At 48.0% G+C, this 19,650-nt stretch overlaps 1 protein-coding gene across 2 annotated transcripts in view; it reads right to left on the bottom strand.

Annotated features, from left to right (window-relative positions):
- Positions 1-18,685, bottom strand: part of COL27A1 (collagen type XXVII alpha 1 chain) — a 165,449-nt gene extending 146,764 nt beyond the window's left edge. Inside the window, exons 1-4 of one of the 2 annotated variants that reach the window (XM_075054600.1) lie at positions 18,229-18,685; positions 16,731-17,029; positions 7,304-7,374; positions 1,008-2,449 (exon numbers count right to left, since the gene is read on the bottom strand). In XM_075054600.1, the coding sequence (XP_074910701.1) occupies positions 1,008-2,449; positions 7,304-7,374; positions 16,731-16,786 (1,569 nt within the window). In that variant the 5' untranslated portion in view covers positions 16,787-17,029; positions 18,229-18,685. Of the gene's footprint in view, positions 1-1,007; positions 2,450-7,303; positions 7,375-16,730; positions 17,361-18,228 lie in introns of those variants that run through there. The other variant, XM_075054601.1, reaches the window with a different exon arrangement.
- Positions 18,686-19,650: the final 965 nt, after the last annotated feature.

Genomic DNA, 19,650 nt, shown 5'->3' with positions numbered 1-19,650 from the left:
AAATTTGCTCTAGGCTGGAACTTGGCAACGGAAGACTCTGTCTGGGAGAAACTTATTTTACATGTGCAACCCCTCTCTTGTATACACAATATAGCAAAAGGCTTGGGTAGGAACACCAAATCCTCCTAAAAGTTGGCCAGTTTAAAGATCCTGTTTGCATTCTTGCATTTGAAGAAAAAAAAAAAAAAAGCTAGCAGAAAAAAGCTAGCAGATAATTAGTGTGGCCTGACTGCTTTTAGCATTACAAAATGTGTGTATACTTTTATGATGGCCAAGATATACACCCTGAGAGTGATTATTGTGTGTGGAATAGAGTAGTTAAGTTTATAAAGGAAACTCTTTGCACGTTTTAAGTGTGGGCTATGAGAAATAAAAAAAAATAACATAAAATTAACTTATACCATAAAAATAGGGGGGAGTTTGTTTAAAAAAATAAATTCTGAAGCAATCTCTGTACTTGCATTTGCTGAAACAGGGCAATTCTCTGGAAATGTGAATTTCAGGTACAAACCAGATTAATAACCATTTAAGAAATAGTTAAGAATGTTAAGAAAAATGTTAAGAAATAGTTAGCTTGTGGCATGTTTTTGAGGCACCTGGGTTTTCTTTGGAAGGTGACCAGCAGTTCTGCTCTCTTGGCCCTGAGAAAAACCAGGGGTGTGGAACAAAGCTCCGACCTGGCCATCAAAATTTTAACCAGCAACTTGTAGGAAGGAAGGTGGGTGTTGGGTTTTTTTGTTTGTTTTTTTTTTTAATTTTCTTAAATCTAATATTAAGCAGCAACTTTAATCACAGACTTTTAAGGGGCACCCACCATTGCAGAGCACTCCAGTTTACACTGAGATATGTGCTAAAATTGTGATCATTAGAAGTGTGATAGTGCTTGGCTGCTATTTTGAGTTGTCACACTCCACTAAACATTATAGAAACCCATTGTAGGTCATGGTCTGCCAACCATTTAGCTGAGCTATGACTGGGAATACTCAACATCAAGAGCTTGAACTTACCTGAGGTCCTCTCTCTCCTTTCACTCCTGGATATCCCAGTAAAAATGGAAACGGAGTGGGTCCAAGGGGGTCAAAGATTTGATAGCCGTCAGTCACAGCTGGGGTGGTGAGGTTGAAGGCCTGTACCCTGGCTCTGGAGACAGGACGGGCAGACCCCAGGGGAGGTTTGGTGTACACCAGAGGGACGTTACTAGGATCCACTTTCCTGGTGGGGGACGGCACGTGCTTCTTTGGAACGGGCCCATTGCTTGGGTTCTGCAGGGTTTGCTTTAGGGTGACAAAGTGGACATTGCTGGTTGTGTTATCAGTCATCCTCCTCATTGGCTTTACAGTACTGGGTGCTTCAGAGGGCTCAATGGTGGGTTTTTGGTTGATCTTCTTTTTGGTCTCTTGCTTGGACTCCTTCCTGCTGGCCACAGCAGGGCTCTGGCTTGTTGGTGGGGCCTTTTTGGCCGTGGGAAAGGGATTTTTCTCCATGTGCATGCTGGGAGTGGGCCGAGAGACCCTGAGGGTTGTCACTGTCCCCCAAGGGAGCGAACGGGCGGGTGGCTGTGTTCCAGTACTCGATGGAACAGGAGATGGGGCCACTGTGACCTTTGTGGCTTTGGTTGTCAGTCTTGGCAGTGATGGTGGGGATGATACCAATGCGATGGTTGTTGCACCTGAAGTCCGAGTCTTGAGGGGTGCAGTGACCCTGCCAAATTCCAAAGATGGGGCAGCAGTGGTCAGGTTTTTCAGACCCTGCAGCGAGGGCTCCATCCGCTGTGGGGTACTCGGGGAGGCACTGGGATCCCTGGGCAGGAGGGGGATGAGGGGGGGCAGGTTCGGCCGGTAGGTATCTGCTTGCCTGCACTGTTTTTTCAGGTATTTACAGTAATGATGAGCTGCCTTGGCAGAAGGATAAATATCGAACTGGCAGATGGCTCCTTCAAACTGCACGGAGTGCTGGTTTATCTTCCCAAAGAGGAAAGATCCATGTGGATCCAATGCCTCGTCCTTTTTAAGATGCAAATCCGCATGTACTCTGCGCTTCCCACAAGAAGTAAATAAAGTGACTGTCTGGCCACGGATATCGATGGCCATATTGTGCCACTGGCCATCATGGACATTGTAATCAAAATATACAGAGCGCTTGTGGCCCACATATACTATGATCTTTCCAGGCACAAACTGGACCCCCAGCTGCAGTTTTTTCTTTTTGCTCTTGACGGCAAAGAGAAAAGCATTGTTGATGCGGTGGGAGCAGAGGCTCAGCACTAGGAGCAGGTCAGTGCTGGAGCCTGTGGGGAGGATGGTGCTGACTGGTGCTTCGACACGTGCTCGCTGAGTGAAGATGACCCCTGATTTGAAAGGAATGACTCCTTGAGGAACTGTACGTGATGAGGACCATCCGCTTGATGGCCTTTTCCCTGACAGGCCCAGTCTTTGAAGAACATCCACATCTGAAAGGGAAGCACAAAGAAAATGTGAGGTGTTGAGCAACCCAAGGGCTGGATGGGTATGGGGGGGGGTCAAACCAGTCCATGCAAAAAGGCAACAGGATGCGGGAAACCCCAACCATTCTCTCACATATATACATTAAAATAATCAGAATGGAGAGCACATCTTCTGCACGTCATGTGAGGAGCAAGTGCATGCTCAACTTGGTCACCAACAATTGCCAAAATGCATCAGCTTCGTGGTGCATCTGGCTGGCTATCCTGTCCCACCAGGGACCAGCTCCAGATGTTCTGGAGGGAGCTGACCTTGCTACAAGGAAATTTCCCACTGAGCACCAATAGTCCACTTCTCTGGGATTTAATTCTTAGTACTGACCACACAGCTGGAAAGGAATTTGAACAACAGACTGAGCTGGGATTGCAAAATTTTATATCCCCAGAAGGCAAGTTACAGAACTTTCAAAGGGAGCAAAGGCCTTCTATCTGTCTCTCTCCAAATTAGCAAGAAGCAGCTTTTGATCTTTGAGACTCTGGAGAGTTTAGGGAAGCGAAGGTGCCTCCCAGCATGAAAAAATTGCACCTAGATTTCACTGAACTGCTTAAGGTTCTCCACATCAGTACTTCTTTCCCAGAGGATCATCTTACAGCCTTAAATTATTTTAATAGGTTGGAGGAACCAGACTTGGTTTGTGAAGAGCTGAGAAATGAGTTATGGCTGCCACTGAGCAGTAAAGGTAGGACTCCCTTTCAGCATTTATCACCTGGGAGCTACGTGCCTTGTTCAAGACAAGATGAGAGGGATTGATGTCCAGAGGTACCTATCTTTCTCCACCAACTCCAGGAGAACTCTGCCATGGACAGACAAGCAGAATCCTCTGGTTTCTGGCCTGAAGGTCTAACAGGAGTCACACACAGCTCGGAGTCCAAGGCAGATTAGCAGGCAAGAGCCACACAAACTGGAGCCAGCTGGCGGCAGTCTCAGTTGAACTACTTAACTGGGGAAGATGCCGAGGTCTACATGAGAAAAGCTGCAAAGGTAAACGTGCCCAGACCTGAAAAAGGTGCTCATGTGCCCAAAAGCTTGTTCTCTTACTCCAGCTTGAACATTTGGCCTAATAAAAGATGTTACCTACATGGTATAGACAGATAAAGATAAGGCTATAATGATTACTATGACACTACCACTGCTGAAAACGAGCTAGGATAACTATTTCCTTCCCTCTTCCCTGCCCAAATGCAATCCCTATTACTCGATCACCAGCTAACTCTAGTATTTAAGTGCTCTTTGGGGAAGCTAGCCTGGGCTATATAATCCAAATGCTGATCTCGCAAGGTAAGAATTTAACAATCAGAAATGCGGCAGTGCCAATCATGGCTGCACATCAGCTAACACCATGGGATTGCAGCTTTCCTAGATTAAAAGGAAAAGTAAATCAAAGGTTGTCCAAAGAAAAAATGAGCTCCTTCTCCAAAGGGGCCTTGGAATTTGGCCTCTTTCACCCTTAACTACTAAATATTCAGCACAATACCCAATGTTTGGGGAACTGGCACTTAAAAGAGATCCTCAATGTTGGCCAGAAGGGTTGTAGACTCAAGCCAGTCTGAGGCCTGTAGTGTTGCTGGCCAGGAAGGGAGGAGAATAATGAGAAAACCTCTGTTCCTTGATTTTGGCAAAAACCTTGGCCATTTTTGTATGTAAGAACAAGTCAATCAATATTTACTTTGTCTGAGCTCAGCTTTATTCCCACCTCCCTCTTTTAATGCAACTTGACTCATTTTCTAGCAGAGCCTACCCTGGAAAAGATGCATCAGATGTGAAAGGGGATGGAAATTTTCCCACTTTAGGCAGAGGGGATAATTTGCTGCACAGCATGTGCAAGTGTTAATAATGGTACTTCTCCCATACTATGAAATCCTTGGTCCCCCACTGTTTTTCTGCCATATTGCCCAACGGGGCTGTCCCTCAGCATAGCAAAGGTACAGCCTTCCCCTCTCTGCACTGAATGAAGGAATCACAGCAGTATCTTCATACTGGATAATCTCCAGAGCCCATGAAATAGTAAAGGCCAAAGCCTGGCTTTAGCAAAGTCAAGTGGGACCCTTGCCACAGACTTCAAAAGCATCAGGATTTAGCCCTAAGGAAATAAGTTTACCACTTAAACTAGGAGCTAAACTCCAGCTTCCAATTCCTACATGTATTTTTAGGTTCTCTCCCAGAGACAGACAGTGGTGTGTCTCTACTAGGCAGAGATGCTTTACACTCCAGGAACTATTCATATGGTAGCTGCTCTGCAAAAGCATAAGGATGTTTCCCCGCTCAGAGGATGCCGCTGCTGTTTGCAATACCAATCCAGCTGCCTCGTTAGCAACTGCATCCAACAGTGCTTAAGAAAAAGGAAAAAAAAAAAGCACAACCCAACCACTCCTTTCCCTCAGAACTCACTAAGGTAGAGCCAAATTCTAGATGCCTACGCAAAACCTGATTAAAAGAGACCTCATGCAGGACACGTATGTGGATTTTCCAGCACTAGATCCAGGTACACAGCTCAGGACTCCTGTGCACCCAGCCCGTCTGCCTCTCCATCCCATGCTGACTGCCCTGGGCTGGTGGGGCACGTCCCCCGGGATGACAGGATGTCATCAACTAACATAAAATGCAAGGTAATTTTGGCTTCCTTAAGTAGCTCCAAGTTTAGCAAAGCATTTTTTCCCCTTCAAATTTTTTCCTCTGTGGATTTTTCCATCAAAACACATTATTTAAAAAACCATTCACTTAGAGCTGCCTGGTCCCAGGTGCCTTGAAGACAGTTGCAACATTTCTGTAGCAACATTTGAGCAACTGGGAAAAACTTTTCTAGCAGACTCTATGCATGAAGTAAGATGCACAGAGATTCTTGAACAGCCACATGATCATCTCTGAAAGAGAGGATAAAATGTTTTATTGTTCTCCTTCCCATCCCTTTCTTTCCCTTCCCCTTCCCCCACGCAAAAAGCTTTATAAGAAAAAGAAGCCAAAAGGCAGGAGAGAAATAACTTGCAGCTTCCTAGATTCCAGCAGCTGAGATGTGATGCCCACAGCTAAAATTGGGTTGAATAAACGCTACATTTCCAAAAGTTACTGCCCAGACCCTTAGTCAGTGCACATCAGATGAACTCACTAACCTCATGATCTTTTGGATTTGTAACACTTATGGAAAAATCATCCTCTGCGTTCCCTGATTTTCCAGTGTGCAGGAAGACCCCTAAGCCTTCTAGTAATAACTACAGTGTTTTCAAAAGCCCACGGCATTGGCTTAATTTCATCCTCACACAGATCTATGAACAAACTCTTACTGCTTTTGTAAATCTCATGTTTGAAAATCCTGAGTGATAATACAGTCTCAAGTCACCAATGTTTCCTTACAGCCTTTGCTTCCTTGGAAGTGTTTACTTTCCGGCACCCAGAAGAGGAGCCTGTCTCTGATTGTGGGGCAACCAAGCAAGACTTTTAAAATTCTTTTATCACAGAGGAAGTATCTCAGAAGGGAGTTATCTGCCACACTAAGGTAATGCAATAACAGCAAAGTGAAAGAGTTTCCTTTAGATTGATGGTAACAAATCAAAAGACATGGCACGATCCCATAGTTATCATGGGAGTAAAATGATGGATAGAGATGAATCTAAACAGCACATTAAAATCTACTTGAAAAAAAGAGATGCCAAGACACAGTATTTGTTCTGCCTCTTTATGAGCTGACATAAAACTTGCTCTGAAAACTGCTTGACTAAGTAATTCAGCCAGATGTTCACCTCTTTCACATTGAAGCAGAATTTGGAAAATATTACATTTTTCAAAATTGCTGATGGCAGGGATGTATTCCCCCCCCCCCCCCCCCCATAAAAAGTGCTCCACGGGCTGGCTTACAGCTGAGCATTGACCAACTTTCTATTTTTCCTTCATGTTTTGGAGACTAAGAGGAGAGCCCTGGAGCCTGCTAGTCCACTTACTGTCTACTGATTGCAGAGGAAGCTCTTCAGTTCCAGTATATACCCGTGTAAAACATCCATGTGGAAGAGGTGTTACTATTTTAAGAGGAGATGGCTCCTTTAAAAACAGATGTTGCAGAGATGCTCAGTTCCCACTACCAACTGTGAGAGATGAATTTATTTTTATTTTTGTTTACTCTGAAGCATTCTATCTCCTCTTAGGGGATCATTGATTATTGTACCCCAAACTTTTGTCCTGTCCCCAGCAGCACTGGGAGGGGACACCTGGAGAAGAGGTATAAAGACAGGGTGAAGTTGTATGATCACTCCCCTGTAGAATACTTCCCCTACTGCACAGGGACTGAGCCAGACAGTCATTCTACTATCAACCACCCCTGTGGAATTTTTCTCCCTTAAATTTGCTTTTACTTTTAGAACTTACATCATTTCTTTATGCACAACATCCTATGTGACTGCACAGGCATGATCAGGTTGCATTCAAGTCAAGGAAAAACCTGTCTGCCAGAGACACTTAATTCCTTAATGCCCCAGCCTCAGGGGGCACTTTCTAAAAGCAGTTAAGTACTAGCAAGTGCAGGTCGATGCCAGTGACATTTTAGACACACCGAAGTGCTTCATTCCCACCAGTTCCACCAGACAGACAGGCACTTCTGAAAATCCTGTGGGGCACGTAATCACCTGTAAAAAACTGGTTCCTTTGCCAGCTGTTAACTGCGTCATCTGTATCATCAGTACTGCAATGATCAGCAATAAATGCATTCATTTCTGTGCACTAGGCTCAGACATTATTAAATGATGGTCCCAAACTGGTACCAAAGCACTTGGCTTTTACTTTGGTTGAAAGAGGAGAGAAAAAAAAGTGCAGTTTACCTTCAGAATTTCCCTGTGTGAGTCCCAGGAACCAGGTAAAACATAATATAGTCCAGAGAAAGCAGAATCCCCTAAAATTGGGAAAGAAGAAAAAATAATGAGTTTCTACAACATTAGTAACAAAAACTATCGCCCCCCGCCCCTGTTAAGGGTCTTTTCCTTGATCACAAGTTTAGCAAAGTCAGTGGCAGTGTCCACATGTCTCTGGGAAGTAGAGAATGAGTGCTCAGCAGAACAGCACTTGCTTCTGACTGAGATCTCATTTTGCTACTTTTAAGTCATCTAAAGCCCACTGAATTCAGTGGAAGGTTTTCCCGCTGGTATTAGAGGAACTGTTGATCAAGTATCAAGCCTTGAACAAGGACCAGACCAGTGTTTCGAGATGCAGGGTCATCAGTGCCAGATCAGCAGTCCCTTCACTACTGCTACTCCTTGGCACTCGCCCCATCTTGGACAGAACATCAGAAATGCAAGAAGATGGAGAAATAATTCAAAATTGGAAGGTCAAAAGACATGCCAGGAGCGCATGTGCGTCTATGAGGACACGGGTAGAAAACAGGCTGACGTGCAGTGACATGTCACCTGCATCTCAGCAAAAAATTTCTGAGTCCTAATGCTTTACCACATGCTTAAAAATATTCTAAACATACAAAATCCTACATGGATCTATTCCTCTTTTTACACCCAGATGCAAAGATGGGGGCAGCTCATAACCACTCAGCACCCTATGCTGTTGCCACTAATGACTTTCTCATTAGCTGGGTATGGAAGGAAATTTTAGAAAGTGAGAGAGCTGCAGACTCCCAAGCAAAGTACTCTTGCAGACCCTTTCACGCCTGAGATGGAATTGGACAAACCTTTCTGTTAGCTCAACTTTAAGCCTTCAAGTGCCATTGAAAACAGCAGCAGAGAGGAAAACTTTGCCCAGAAAGGTAGCCGAAACTCCCCCTTCCCCCACCAACTTCCTTGATTTGTAGCCAAATAACGAACATAGGAAACTCCTTGGTTAAGCTCACTTAAAACTGTCCGTGGAAAGTTTGAAGATTGAATTCCCTCATCTTTTAGAGATGATATTTAACAGCTTGATCAGCAAGGGCTGCTGGAGGAACAGAGACAAAAATGTAAACTACAGAAGTTCTCAGCCAGAAGAAAGCAGTGTGGGACATCCACAGGTTTTTCTTCATTTCAGCCAAGCCAGTGTGAACACTGGGATATGCAAAGCAATGCCAAAGTGCTGCCTGCTCCTCTCTTCAGATCTGGCAAAGACAAATCATTTATCAAATGGGATTAGAGACCACTCTTCTCCTGCCATCAAGCCTCAGCTTTAGCACAAGAAAGCATCCTCTGAGACAGAGTATTACTCTGGGCCAGACTCTCACCAGTGACGGAGACCCTTTCCCACAGCTAAAATGAAGCCACAGTGATTTACACATCAGTGAGGAAACCTGGCCTTGAATGTAAAAATCCATGCAGGAATCCAGCCACTAACTAATATTTTAAGGCTTGAAGGGACAAAATACCAGAGCGGCCCCACATCGGCTGGGAAACAAATGAGATGAACCACATCATTATTTGCTGTTTCCGTTACCCTGACACTGCGCTGCTCATTTCAGGAGCTCTGGGGCTGCTTTAGTTTATGCATGAAGGAACAATAGCTTGGAAGAGCCAAATCACAGTATTCTTCCACCATGTTCTATAGCCAGCCATACACTAACCAGGAAACCCTCACTATCACTATGTTCTCCAGCTGGGGAGACTTGGTTGTTTTCTGCCCACTTCATCCCATGGGACACAGCTGTTGGGCTGAAGACACTGCTGAGTCCAAGGAGAGCTGGTGTCCCAGTTCATTCAGGGAATGTAGGAAAGGAAGGAGAATAGTATGATTCTTCATAGCCACCTCTAGCAGAAGTCTTTTTCTGACTTAAGAGGCTAAAATCCACTTCAAAGGAAGACCTGCCTTTCTGTGCTCACCTCCAAAGGAACAATGGAGTTTTAAGATGCGGATGCAATTCCATGTGCGCATGGAGCACAGACCTTGTTGGGTATCAACCGCGTTTGACTGCCTGATGAGAGCACAGGAAGACAAGGGGAAAGGGGTGACCAACATGATGTGAACACCAAGGGCAGCAGGAGTCCCAAGCATTAAGAACACCTTTTCTCTGGTGAGGATCAGATTTGTACACAGCTATGTACAAACACTGGTGCACACCCCACACCTCACTGAAGTCCAGATCTTTTTTTGGAGGGGTACCTTCACAACCCAAATTTGCTTCCAAAGTCCCTATTGACCAACACAGTGAGGGGAACAAGCCTTAGGGGAAAATCGAGCACGTAATTTCATTCCAGTGACACTGACGGGGCTATAAAGGAGACAAATGCACAGCATGGGATCCAGCTGGCCTCAGTCTTGCTCCTGGACCCCTTGCACAGCCAATACCATAAGAGTTGAGAGTGGGGCTGAGTGCCAAAACACTGAAGAAAAACACTTTGGCAAAATTTACCAACTTAATGGAAAAAGCAAAAGCAGCTTCCAAATGGCAGACCTGCGACTGATGGGGCTGTTAATTATTGCAGGATTTTATAATGCAGGCTCTTTTTCCGTTACAATTCTGCAGTGACAGGATTGCATAAGCAGCTTGAGCAGCAATAGTAAAAGAAGATTTTTCTCCTTATATAGAGCTATCAAACCCACCTTGCCTTCATCTCGGCTTCTTCCCACAACCAGTGATTTCCACAGAGATGCTATCAAGAGGTACCCACTAAAAGCATTTATTTCTTTTATTGCGTAGGGCCTATGAAGACCAGAATGAGGATCCCACCGCTATAGTCACTAGGTGAAGAAGTGCCCCTAAATATGTATGATATAAGCTCACATGAACCCTAAAAGTTTTCCAGTGCAGACAAACTCCCTTTATAGCAAACTGAAGCTACTGACTACAGCTTAATTTTGCTACGCTACTTTTTGCGAACTCCTGTGATCAGCCCATGGGAACCAACCAGTGCTAAAAGTGCAAGGCAAAAGACGACAGAGAGGGACAGAGAAGCGTGAAAACTGGTAATAACACTTCTCAGCCTTAATGGTGATTTTAGCATCTTCCCAGTGAGGACCACATGCATGCAGGTAGCAGCCAAGGATAAACATCCTGAGGAGTTCCTACAAAAAGCAACCAGAAGGTCTAGGCATCACTTCTGTTGGGGCTTCATGACAGGCAGGAGGTCCCTGCACGTGGTGGTAGGTACCAATCCAGAGACCTGATGAAATCACGACTGCTAATCAGCATACAATTGCAAAACTGTGCCCTGCATTTTCAGCTTCCAGACTCACTTGCCATCTTCTTACTGAGCATTGAAAAATCAGACTTCTGAGAGTGGCAAGTTGTGACTTGGAGGCTAAAGAAGAGTTATCACCTCTCCAGGTGGCTTGTGCACAGCGTGTCTTGCTGCTACAGCCCCAGTAAAGTCACGTTCAGGGTGGCAACCTCAAGAGCAAAAGTAAAGGAAAAATCCTGTTGAACATACCGGTTCTTACCTGACAACCACTGGAATAAAGCACTACACTGAACTAAGGACAATAGTAAGACAATAGCCTCTAAGGAAGACTTGGTCAGGAATTATCCTCAAAAAGTGCAAGTCTGACAAAGCTGAAGCAATCTGTAAAACAGTTGTGATCAGCTAATTCTCCACTTCACAATTTCTGGAATTGGTTGGAACAATTTCAGCTTTTTTAAATTAAAAGATTTGCCTCTGCCTTAAAAAAAGAAGTCCAAATGATTTTGACATCTTGTTTGCTTAGATGATGGGTTGAAGCTGAAGAAAATGTAGAGGGGCCCAAAGCAGCATTTAATTTTGTTTTTTTTTCTCCCTCATTTACAGTGGGGAAATGTCTTTGAAATTGCAAACATGCTTGCAGGGCGGAAAAATTATTCCCCCCCACTCTCCTCCATTCAGGTGCATTTTTTTCTGTCCAAAAGACCAGAAAGCCAGCTGGATGCTGAAAATTGCTTTTCAAGAAAGGCAAAGCTACATTTCTAACTGTAGATCAGACAGTGTATCTTAAAAGGAGAAAATGTCTATGCTGCTTAAGATCCTCTGCACATGACTGGAGATGCTATTTCATAAGACACCCAGCAGTTTTGATAGTCAACAGGAAACAAAAACCGCAACCTACATACCGAGGCTTTAAATTGCACGATGGCATTGATTCCACTCCCAGCTTTTCAGGGCAGAAATCTTATTTTGTACTAGTATCATCCTTTGCAGAGCAGACTTCTACTCTCTTTTCTGGGCTTCTGGAAAATATGTTATTTCTCCTCTCACTCTCAGTTTCTGAAGAGAGCAATAGGAACCTATAGTTATGTAGATGTCCCTGTATTGACCCTGCATAGTCCTTTGCTGGACCTTTTCTGCAGTATAGACCAGCTATTGATTTACACCTCCAGTCAAAGATTTTATCTGGTGTACACAGACACTGTTGCAAAACCCAGCATGCTAAGGGGAGAGTTTCTGAGATGTCTGAAATGGTATTAATTTTTAACCCCCATTCACCATCTACAATTTTAAGACAAGCAGATATGGCCCTGATAGATACATTTCCATGGTCATTTAAAAATACTGAGAAATCTAAGAGTGGTCTAGAAACTGTCAATATTAAGCAGTGAAGAATGAAAATCAGTACCCCCTTATAAGATTTTAATGTTCAAAAAACTCCCCCAAAATATCATCCAGCATCAAGTACGCAACACATCCAGAATCCACTGCTCCTAGGCACGTGTTTATCAAAACAGATCTTCAGATGACAACTAGAAATGCGTTGCACATGCAGCCATAAGGGGAGAAGATAAAGTGGGACATCAGTGTGGCTGCCTGAGCTTTAACAGCACCCTGAGCAGAGTGCAAAGCGGAGAGTTTCAAAGATTGTCCCACCATTATTACTGGAGACCCCAGTAGCCCAAACAGGGAAACTCCCTAGGATGGGAAACTCTCTAGGCCAGACTCTGCCGACCCATCCATGGGCTGATCCTGAACAGGAACGTCTGAATTCCTCCACCCTGCCCCAGAGTTTGGAGCGGGTGTGCAAACCCAGAAATTCCCACGGTTTCTCTGGCACCATTTCTGCCAAATCTAATCTTAATTCAGGATGAAAATGCCCTTAGTGCTGTGCCTGTAGAGGTCTGTCTCAGGGCTTTGGCAACTGTGGCCCAGAAAAAGCTGCTGCTTCCTTCGGAGGAGGCCCCTGGTAGCGAAAGAGCGACCCACTGGGGCCCGAGGAAAGGGAGGAATCGTGTTCACAAAGGGGAGGGACCTCAGCTCCTGGCAATGGTACAGCAGTAGGTCTCAAGTACTGCAAAGAAGCTTCGCTCTCCTAAAAGCCTGCACATCAGCCAGGAGCAAGGAGGGTCTGGATGCATAAAGGCCTGATATTTGCTCCCCCAAGTACTTATAGCTCCTCTTAGGATTCCTCCGGCAGGGAAACGCAGACCTGCAGTACGCAGAGCATGCAGATGAAGCGTCAGTGTGGCCAACCTTCCCTCCTGCAGACACCTCACACCTTGTTCTTCCAAGGGTTTATGCTGATATCTGCAGACCGAGGGCCAATGGGTCTCAAACCACTGGTCCTTGTCCTCCTAATTAGGAACCAGAGCTTGTGTATTCATGGCACAAAGCTGGCCCAGAGTTAACCAGCTCCTCTTAGCTCCTGCTGGTGACAACCTGCTTCCTCACCTGCTAGATACAAGACTGACTGACATGGCTGTGATGACTCAGATACCCTCCCAGATACCTCCCAGCAACTTTCTACAATGGGGGATCTTTCCTGACAACCCATTACTTGGTTTCCTCTTTGCTCACCACCCCTGTCTGTCTGGGTTATTGACTTTGCTGCTGTGTGAAGTGACAACACTCACTACTGGCCCTTGCCTTTGTGTTCTCAGTTAGCAACTGAAGCCCTCGACAAACAGAAGTGCTAAGCGTGATCTGTCATCTAACTCCTTTTTTGTCCTTCCAACAAACGCCTTTGCATTCCTTCATTTTGTGAATGGGGTTTGGCAGAGCCGTATAGAATTCCCCATTGTTTCCATTTGCACTTCAGTAAGCGTCCATCATTTCTACTTATGCCCCCAACAAATTGGCAAAGAAAGAGAGAGAGGAAAAAAACCTACATGCTCTGTGCCTGTCTCTGGTCAGAGATTTCCTACAACCTCCTCACCACAAGACCTAAGCAACCCTCGGTCAATAATGTAACCTCTATAAACACTGTTTTCAAGCAGGGCAGATTTTATCCCCTCAACCCATTGCAGAAAGGAGATTTATTAAAAGGACCTGCTCAGACACGCACATTGAGGCAGCGGGAGAGGGGACACCTGGACACTGGACCTCAGTTTGTAAACCCTGGCTGTGACACTGACCTTCCCTCCTGGGACACAGCTTCAGGAGGCTGTGTAATTGCCTCCTCTCTACCCCAAGGCATCCAGCACACACACAGCATTTGCCTGACTATTGCTGCCATTGCTGAATTTTTCTAACAGTGCCATAATTTATCCCCAGATCACCTGCCCGGCTTGCATGCAATGGTCTTTTCCTCTTAAAACAGGAGCTGTGCCTTCCTACAGCACTTTCAGGCCTTCCCAGGGGCTGACCCCCCTTGGTGGTACCAGATGGGTGCTGTACCTCCGCGCCTGTGGCTTTCTCATCCAGCACATGGGCCAGGCAGCCCTGGAGTAGCATTACACCAACAACCCAGGGCTGTGACAGCAAGCAGGCACCCATCGGAGGCCTCAGTAACATGAAGCAAGCTTCCTCCATGGCCAGCATGTGGCACTGGGGCTGGAAGGAGCCAAGGTGGCACAACCACAGCTGAACAGCACAAGTGCTACTACGGTCTGGACACATCTTCAATGCACAGCTGAATGCAAAACCTTCTTCTGTGGTTTAGTGAGCCTGTGCTCACTAAAAATGCATCAACGGAAATGATCAAGAGAAGCATTTTAAGCTCTCAAAGCCTGTAAAACTTTCTGTTCTTCTGGTTTTACAAGCTTTGCCTGCTCGAGCCAGGACAAGGCTTCAGCACACTCTGCAACTGCTTCTCCTTCCCTGGTGAGCCAGCCCTCCCACTCCCGTCCAGGGGTCTCCAGCATGTCTGGCAGCTCCTCAGCCACCAGCCCCGCTCCGGAGGATGCTGCAGGAGCACTGGGACATGCGGGATCCCCAGTGCCACGTGAGAATGCATCAGAAAGTTCCCATTACAAGCTGCCTTCAGGCAGCACAACCCTCACCCACCCTGAGGAAGAGTTAGTGGCACAAGGGTGGCCTGGCGAGCCCAGGCACAAGCCAGCTCTGGGCTCAGAGAACCCTCTCCAAGACTAACGGCCTCAACAGGAACATCCAGCTGCGGGGATGGTAGGATGCACAGCACTCAACCCTGCCAAGCAAATCAAAACCCAGCACCAAAAAGCCCATCGGGAGATAATGCAAAGGGTAGCAAGCGACCTCTGCTGAGGAGGGAACGGATCAGCAGCACGCTGGTGAGGTATTTAAGCCAGAGGAGATCCTGGGAACAAAAGGCGAACATATTCAGAGTCCCCAGAAAAGACCAAAGCGCAGATTTCCCATGGCACTGCAACACTCAACCTCGTGCAGCCCTGCACAGCGCTAGCCTGGGACACCGAGATGCAAAACCAGATATAGACCTCCGGAGAGCGGGCAGCCACGCTGCCTTCTCCTGGGTCCCTGTTTCCTAACCCTGTCCTCAGCAGGGTCTGATTTGCCCTGGCTCTAAAGCAGAATCTCCCTGTCCTCTTCCGTAGTATGATTGCGGTCAACTTCTCCATCATGGTCACAAGTTGGTTCTCTGTGCAGCGGCTGTGCCTCGTGCCAAGTATCTCCCCAGCATCAGGGCCCTTCCCTTCCCCTTGCTGCGGTGCCGCGCTCCTCTCCGTCTTTCAAAGGAATCTTTATCTGTTTGTTCCCCTTGCAATTTCTCTATTTTTGACAGCCACCCTCGCACGGTCCCAGGCAGGCAGTTCACTCCAGACCATGCCCAACATTAAGACGGTGCAACTGGGAGACGCTGCAGTTACCAGCATCTCCAGACATACCACAGCTACATCCGTGCAACTCCCCCCCGCCCCCAAAGCACTGAAATTCAGTCCTTATGAGTATATAAACACACACAAAACTTCTCAAGGAGAGCTGCTCGCAGCCCCTGGGAGCAGTTGTGATCTCTCCACAGAACTTTACACACAGACACATGCAGGCAGGGAGAGCGTGCGCTCAGCCTACAAAGGAAACTGCACATTCATCCACGTCCAAACCCCGGCGCTGCGCTGAAGGGGCGGCTGCCAGGAGCGGGGTGACCCTCGGGGTGGAAGGGAGGGGGGTACCCCCAAATCTCCTTGTCCCGTTTCCAACCCTTTCGTCCCATCTCGCAGCCCAGCCGAGCCTGGCAGAAGCAGAGGGATCCTGTACACAACTTTTTCAAACTGCCAGGCAGAAGAATCCCAGTCTTTCCAAGGGAGTGTCGGTAAATCATCATTACATCCGACAACGCAACCAGAGGGATTAACCCTTTGCTAGTCCCCAGGAAAATAACAACAACAACAAATTTAACAATGAAAATAGGAAAAGCTGGTCCCAGCTGTGCGAGGAAGAAGACTGGCAGGGGCTGTGCTGTAATTTTGGATATATACACATATATAGACAGAAAGAGGTATTTGTGCGCGCGTGTGTATATTGAACACATGAAGAGCATGCCACCAGGCACCCGCCTGCCTCTCTGACCGTGCCTCAGCCCTTCCCATGGCTCTCCCACTTCCCGGAGGACCGCGGCGCCGATCTCCAGGTACTCGTGCCCCCACGTCCCCGCGGGACACGGCCAGGGAGCAGCATTCCCCCCCCCCCCCGCCCCACTCCCGCTCCCAGGAGGGGCCGGGGAACCTGCCCCCCTGCCCCTGCCCGCCAAGGGTGTAGGTGTGCGAGGGGGAGCGGGGAGGTGGATTTGCCCGTTCCTGCATCTCGCGTGGGTGCAACATCGGCGCCCACCCCCCGGACCAGTTCCCGGGCTGGGAGCTCCTTTCCACGGTACGTGGGAATGGAGGCGGGGGGGGGGCTCCTCCTGCCCTTCCCGGCCCCGAGTCCCCCGCTCTCACCCCTTTCCGCAACACCCCAAGCCCATTCCCACCCTCCTGCTCCAGCGTGGCCTCCCTTCTCTCCCAGCCCATTCTCTTCTCCAGCCCAGGAGTTTTCACATCATCCCCTGGCAGAAGGAATGTCTTCCCCCACCCCATCCCCAGCCACCCGGGAGCGGAGCTCCCCTCTCGGGCCGGCTCTCCCCTCCCGCAGCCCTCCCGGGATCCCCCGGCTCCCCGGGCACCCCCATCCCCGCCCGGGATGCCCTTCCCCAGCGCCAGGAGAAGTCGGACTTTGTACTCACCCCCTGCCTGCTGCTGTAGCTCTGAGTCTGGAGACCGGCTCTGATTCCGGCTCCATCACGTTTAGTGCATTGTCTCTTTCGGGCAATTTTTGCGGCAATCCATCAGAAAAAGGGGGACAGGCCGGTTTGTGGGTACATCCTTCCCAGGAGCTCAGCTCTCTGCCTCTCTAAGGGGCTCAGCTGTGTCAAAGACACCCCCTGGCCCGGACGGCTCACTCCTTCCTCCTTCTCTTCTGGGTCCTTTTGCTTACACAGATCTTTTAATCCCATTTAACTCCCTCTCGGCAGACTGCAATTACCTTGGGAAAAAGGAGAGAGAACAGAAAGTACACGCTAGGAAGCCAGGCTGGCCCATGGTCGCTGGATTTCTTGCCTCTTTTTTTTTTTCCCCCTTAATAGTACAATTTCTGTGATCTCTGATTTCCAAAGTCCTTGATTTAAAGTGTTTTTTCTTAGCTGTTACTTTTTTTTGTTGTTTGGTTGGTGGTTGTAATTATTATTTTTATTTGCAGTGCAGATGTGCCTCCCACCCCCCCAAGGATCTCTCCTCTGGACTTAGAGAGAAGAGGAAAAGGCAGATTTTGAGAAATGAAAATTATTTAAGGATGTCCCTGCTGCCTCTCTCTGCTGCCCTCCTCTGTAACACTGAAGCACTTACAAAAAATAATACAAAGTAAATAAATAATTAAAAAAAAGAAACTCTTTTGGCCACAAGAGCTGCAGAGAAGCGATCGAAGACCCCTTCCAGGCTCCGCGGAGGAAATGCACAGGCCGCTGGTCTGGGGGAGGCTGCTAACGGAGATCGCTGCTCCGCTGCGCTCACCTGCCGGGGGCCGTGAGCCCTCTGCCCAAGCTGGCTTCGACCCACCTCGCCACGGGCTAGCAAAGGTCGCCTATTATAAAGGTACCTGACACAGCTTTTCCCTTGGGCTCAGCGCTTGGCAGAGGCAGTTGGGAGCCTGTGGAGGGGTCTCAGGCTTGCAGGAGAAAAGCCTCCCCCTGCCCCTGCTTGCCTCCTCGCCCTGGCTCCACGGGGGGGACGACAGGGGACTGCATATGGGGCATCTCCAGAGCCCCCTCTCCTTCCAGCACTAAGCGGTGGAAGCCACAGCCCGGAGGACAGGGAGAGAGGAATGAGTTTTCTTATGCAAGGTCCATCAAAGTAAATCAGATCCCAAGTCCACTTAGCCAGCTCTGCCAGGAGAGGGGACTTTTGCGTGTGGATAAAACCTGCATCCCTATGCCCCCTCCTCTTCCAGCTCTTGCAAAGTCCCACCAAGCTAGGACCCAGCCACCGTGCATGCCCCAGGGTGACAGGCAGATCCCTCTTGTCCACACCAGGACACAGCAAGCCCCTCAGCTCCATAGGATTCCCTCACGCAGGTGAGGGCAGCCCACCACACCAGTGGTGCCCTCCCACCTACTCCCTGCACCCCCGGGTGCCCCCTCGGCCCTGCTCCCTTCCCCCTTGCACAGCATCTCTGCCTTGGACACTTACTTTGCAGCGAGGCAAGAGGCTATGCACCGTCTCCTCGCAGCCCTGTGTTCATTGGCATTCATTTGTCCCAGCAGCTTACAGCAATTTCTACTGCTTATAAAATAATAATTAAAAAAAAAAAAGGAAAAGGAGAAAAAAAAACCCCAAAACCTAAACCACCAAACCCTTTCCTCCCTCCTTCCCCTTCAGTCTCAAGGTGTCTCCTGTGCTGGAAGCCAGCGAATGCCCACCAGGCTCACGGGCCGTGAGCGAGCCAAGGCTTTCTGGCAAGGCTGAGGTTTCCCCAAATTCAACAGATAATCCTTCCCCAGGACTGGTGCGGGCAGGTCCCCCTCGGGCCGTCGCTCCACTCGTGGGTCATGGATGCTGCAGGGATCCAGGAGAGAAGAGAGGTTGGGACCGGGCGCTGGGAGGGACATGGATGGGAAAGAGGTGGGAATTAGAAGGCTGCCCTTGTCCTTTTAAATAGCTGCAGCCAGGGGACTCCGCTCGCTGGCTGGGGTGCCCCAGGTATCCGGTTTCAGCAAACATCGGCTAATGAGCAGAGATCCAGCCTCCGAGGGGCAGGTTCAGGACTGCTCTGCAGGCGTGGGGAGGCAGGGGGGCACCCCGGGCATCCCACCAGCAAGGCACGGAGCAGGGCTGAAGCTGGAAGAGGGAGGGAAGGGCTGCGGGTGAAGAGCTACATGGTCCCTGCTGCTCCAGGGCAGAGGGCAGGCTGCAGCTCCTTGGGCTGAAAGGTCTACAGGGCAAAGGATAGGTCCTGCGAGGTGCTGAGCATCCAGCACAGGTCTGAGGTACCGGCGTGGGTCTGCGCATCAAAGAGGAGCCACCCCAGGGTCTCAGAACTAAAGCATCTCAAACCTGGATATGGGCACTAAACTTACACACTCCCTGTGAAAATACAGCCACAAGCAGGATCAACATCAACCCACCAAGTACCTGAACCTAGAGGGGAATTATGTTACATTCAGAGCAGAAAATTCAAGGGCCCACTGGCCTGACTTGGCAATGCAGGTTTTACTCAAAAAACCAACCTCAGAATGTGGCCAAAAATTACGGTTTCCACCATAAATCAGATCTCCTGTAGACATGACATCTTCTGTTACCATGCATGCTAAGGACTTCTCTCCTTTAATATATATATTTGACTTAGTTGTGGTTGCTTACTGGGACTGTGGTTTTGCATCTACCAGTTTCTATATGCATAAGATTTTATTCATACCTTTAGCTCTGAAGTATCTACATTTTGCTTACTTGCTTGCTGTAACAGATGAAGCTTTAAGTAACAATAACAAAAAATTGAAGCAAGTAGTGTTATGACTAGGGCAGATAACTAACAGCCTCGCTGTCCACTGTCCTCAAGAAAACCTTTTCAGAAGAGTGCAGCTAAGTTACACATCCAGCTACTAGTAAGAAACT

The sequence above is a fragment of the Buteo buteo genome, chromosome 23 (genome assembly GCF_964188355.1).
Source record: "Buteo buteo chromosome 23, bButBut1.hap1.1, whole genome shotgun sequence".
NCBI lineage: Eukaryota > Metazoa > Chordata > Aves > Accipitriformes > Accipitridae > Buteo > Buteo buteo.
The sequence above is the reverse complement of the archived record's forward strand: the minus strand, read 5'-3'. Positions and strand labels throughout refer to the sequence as shown.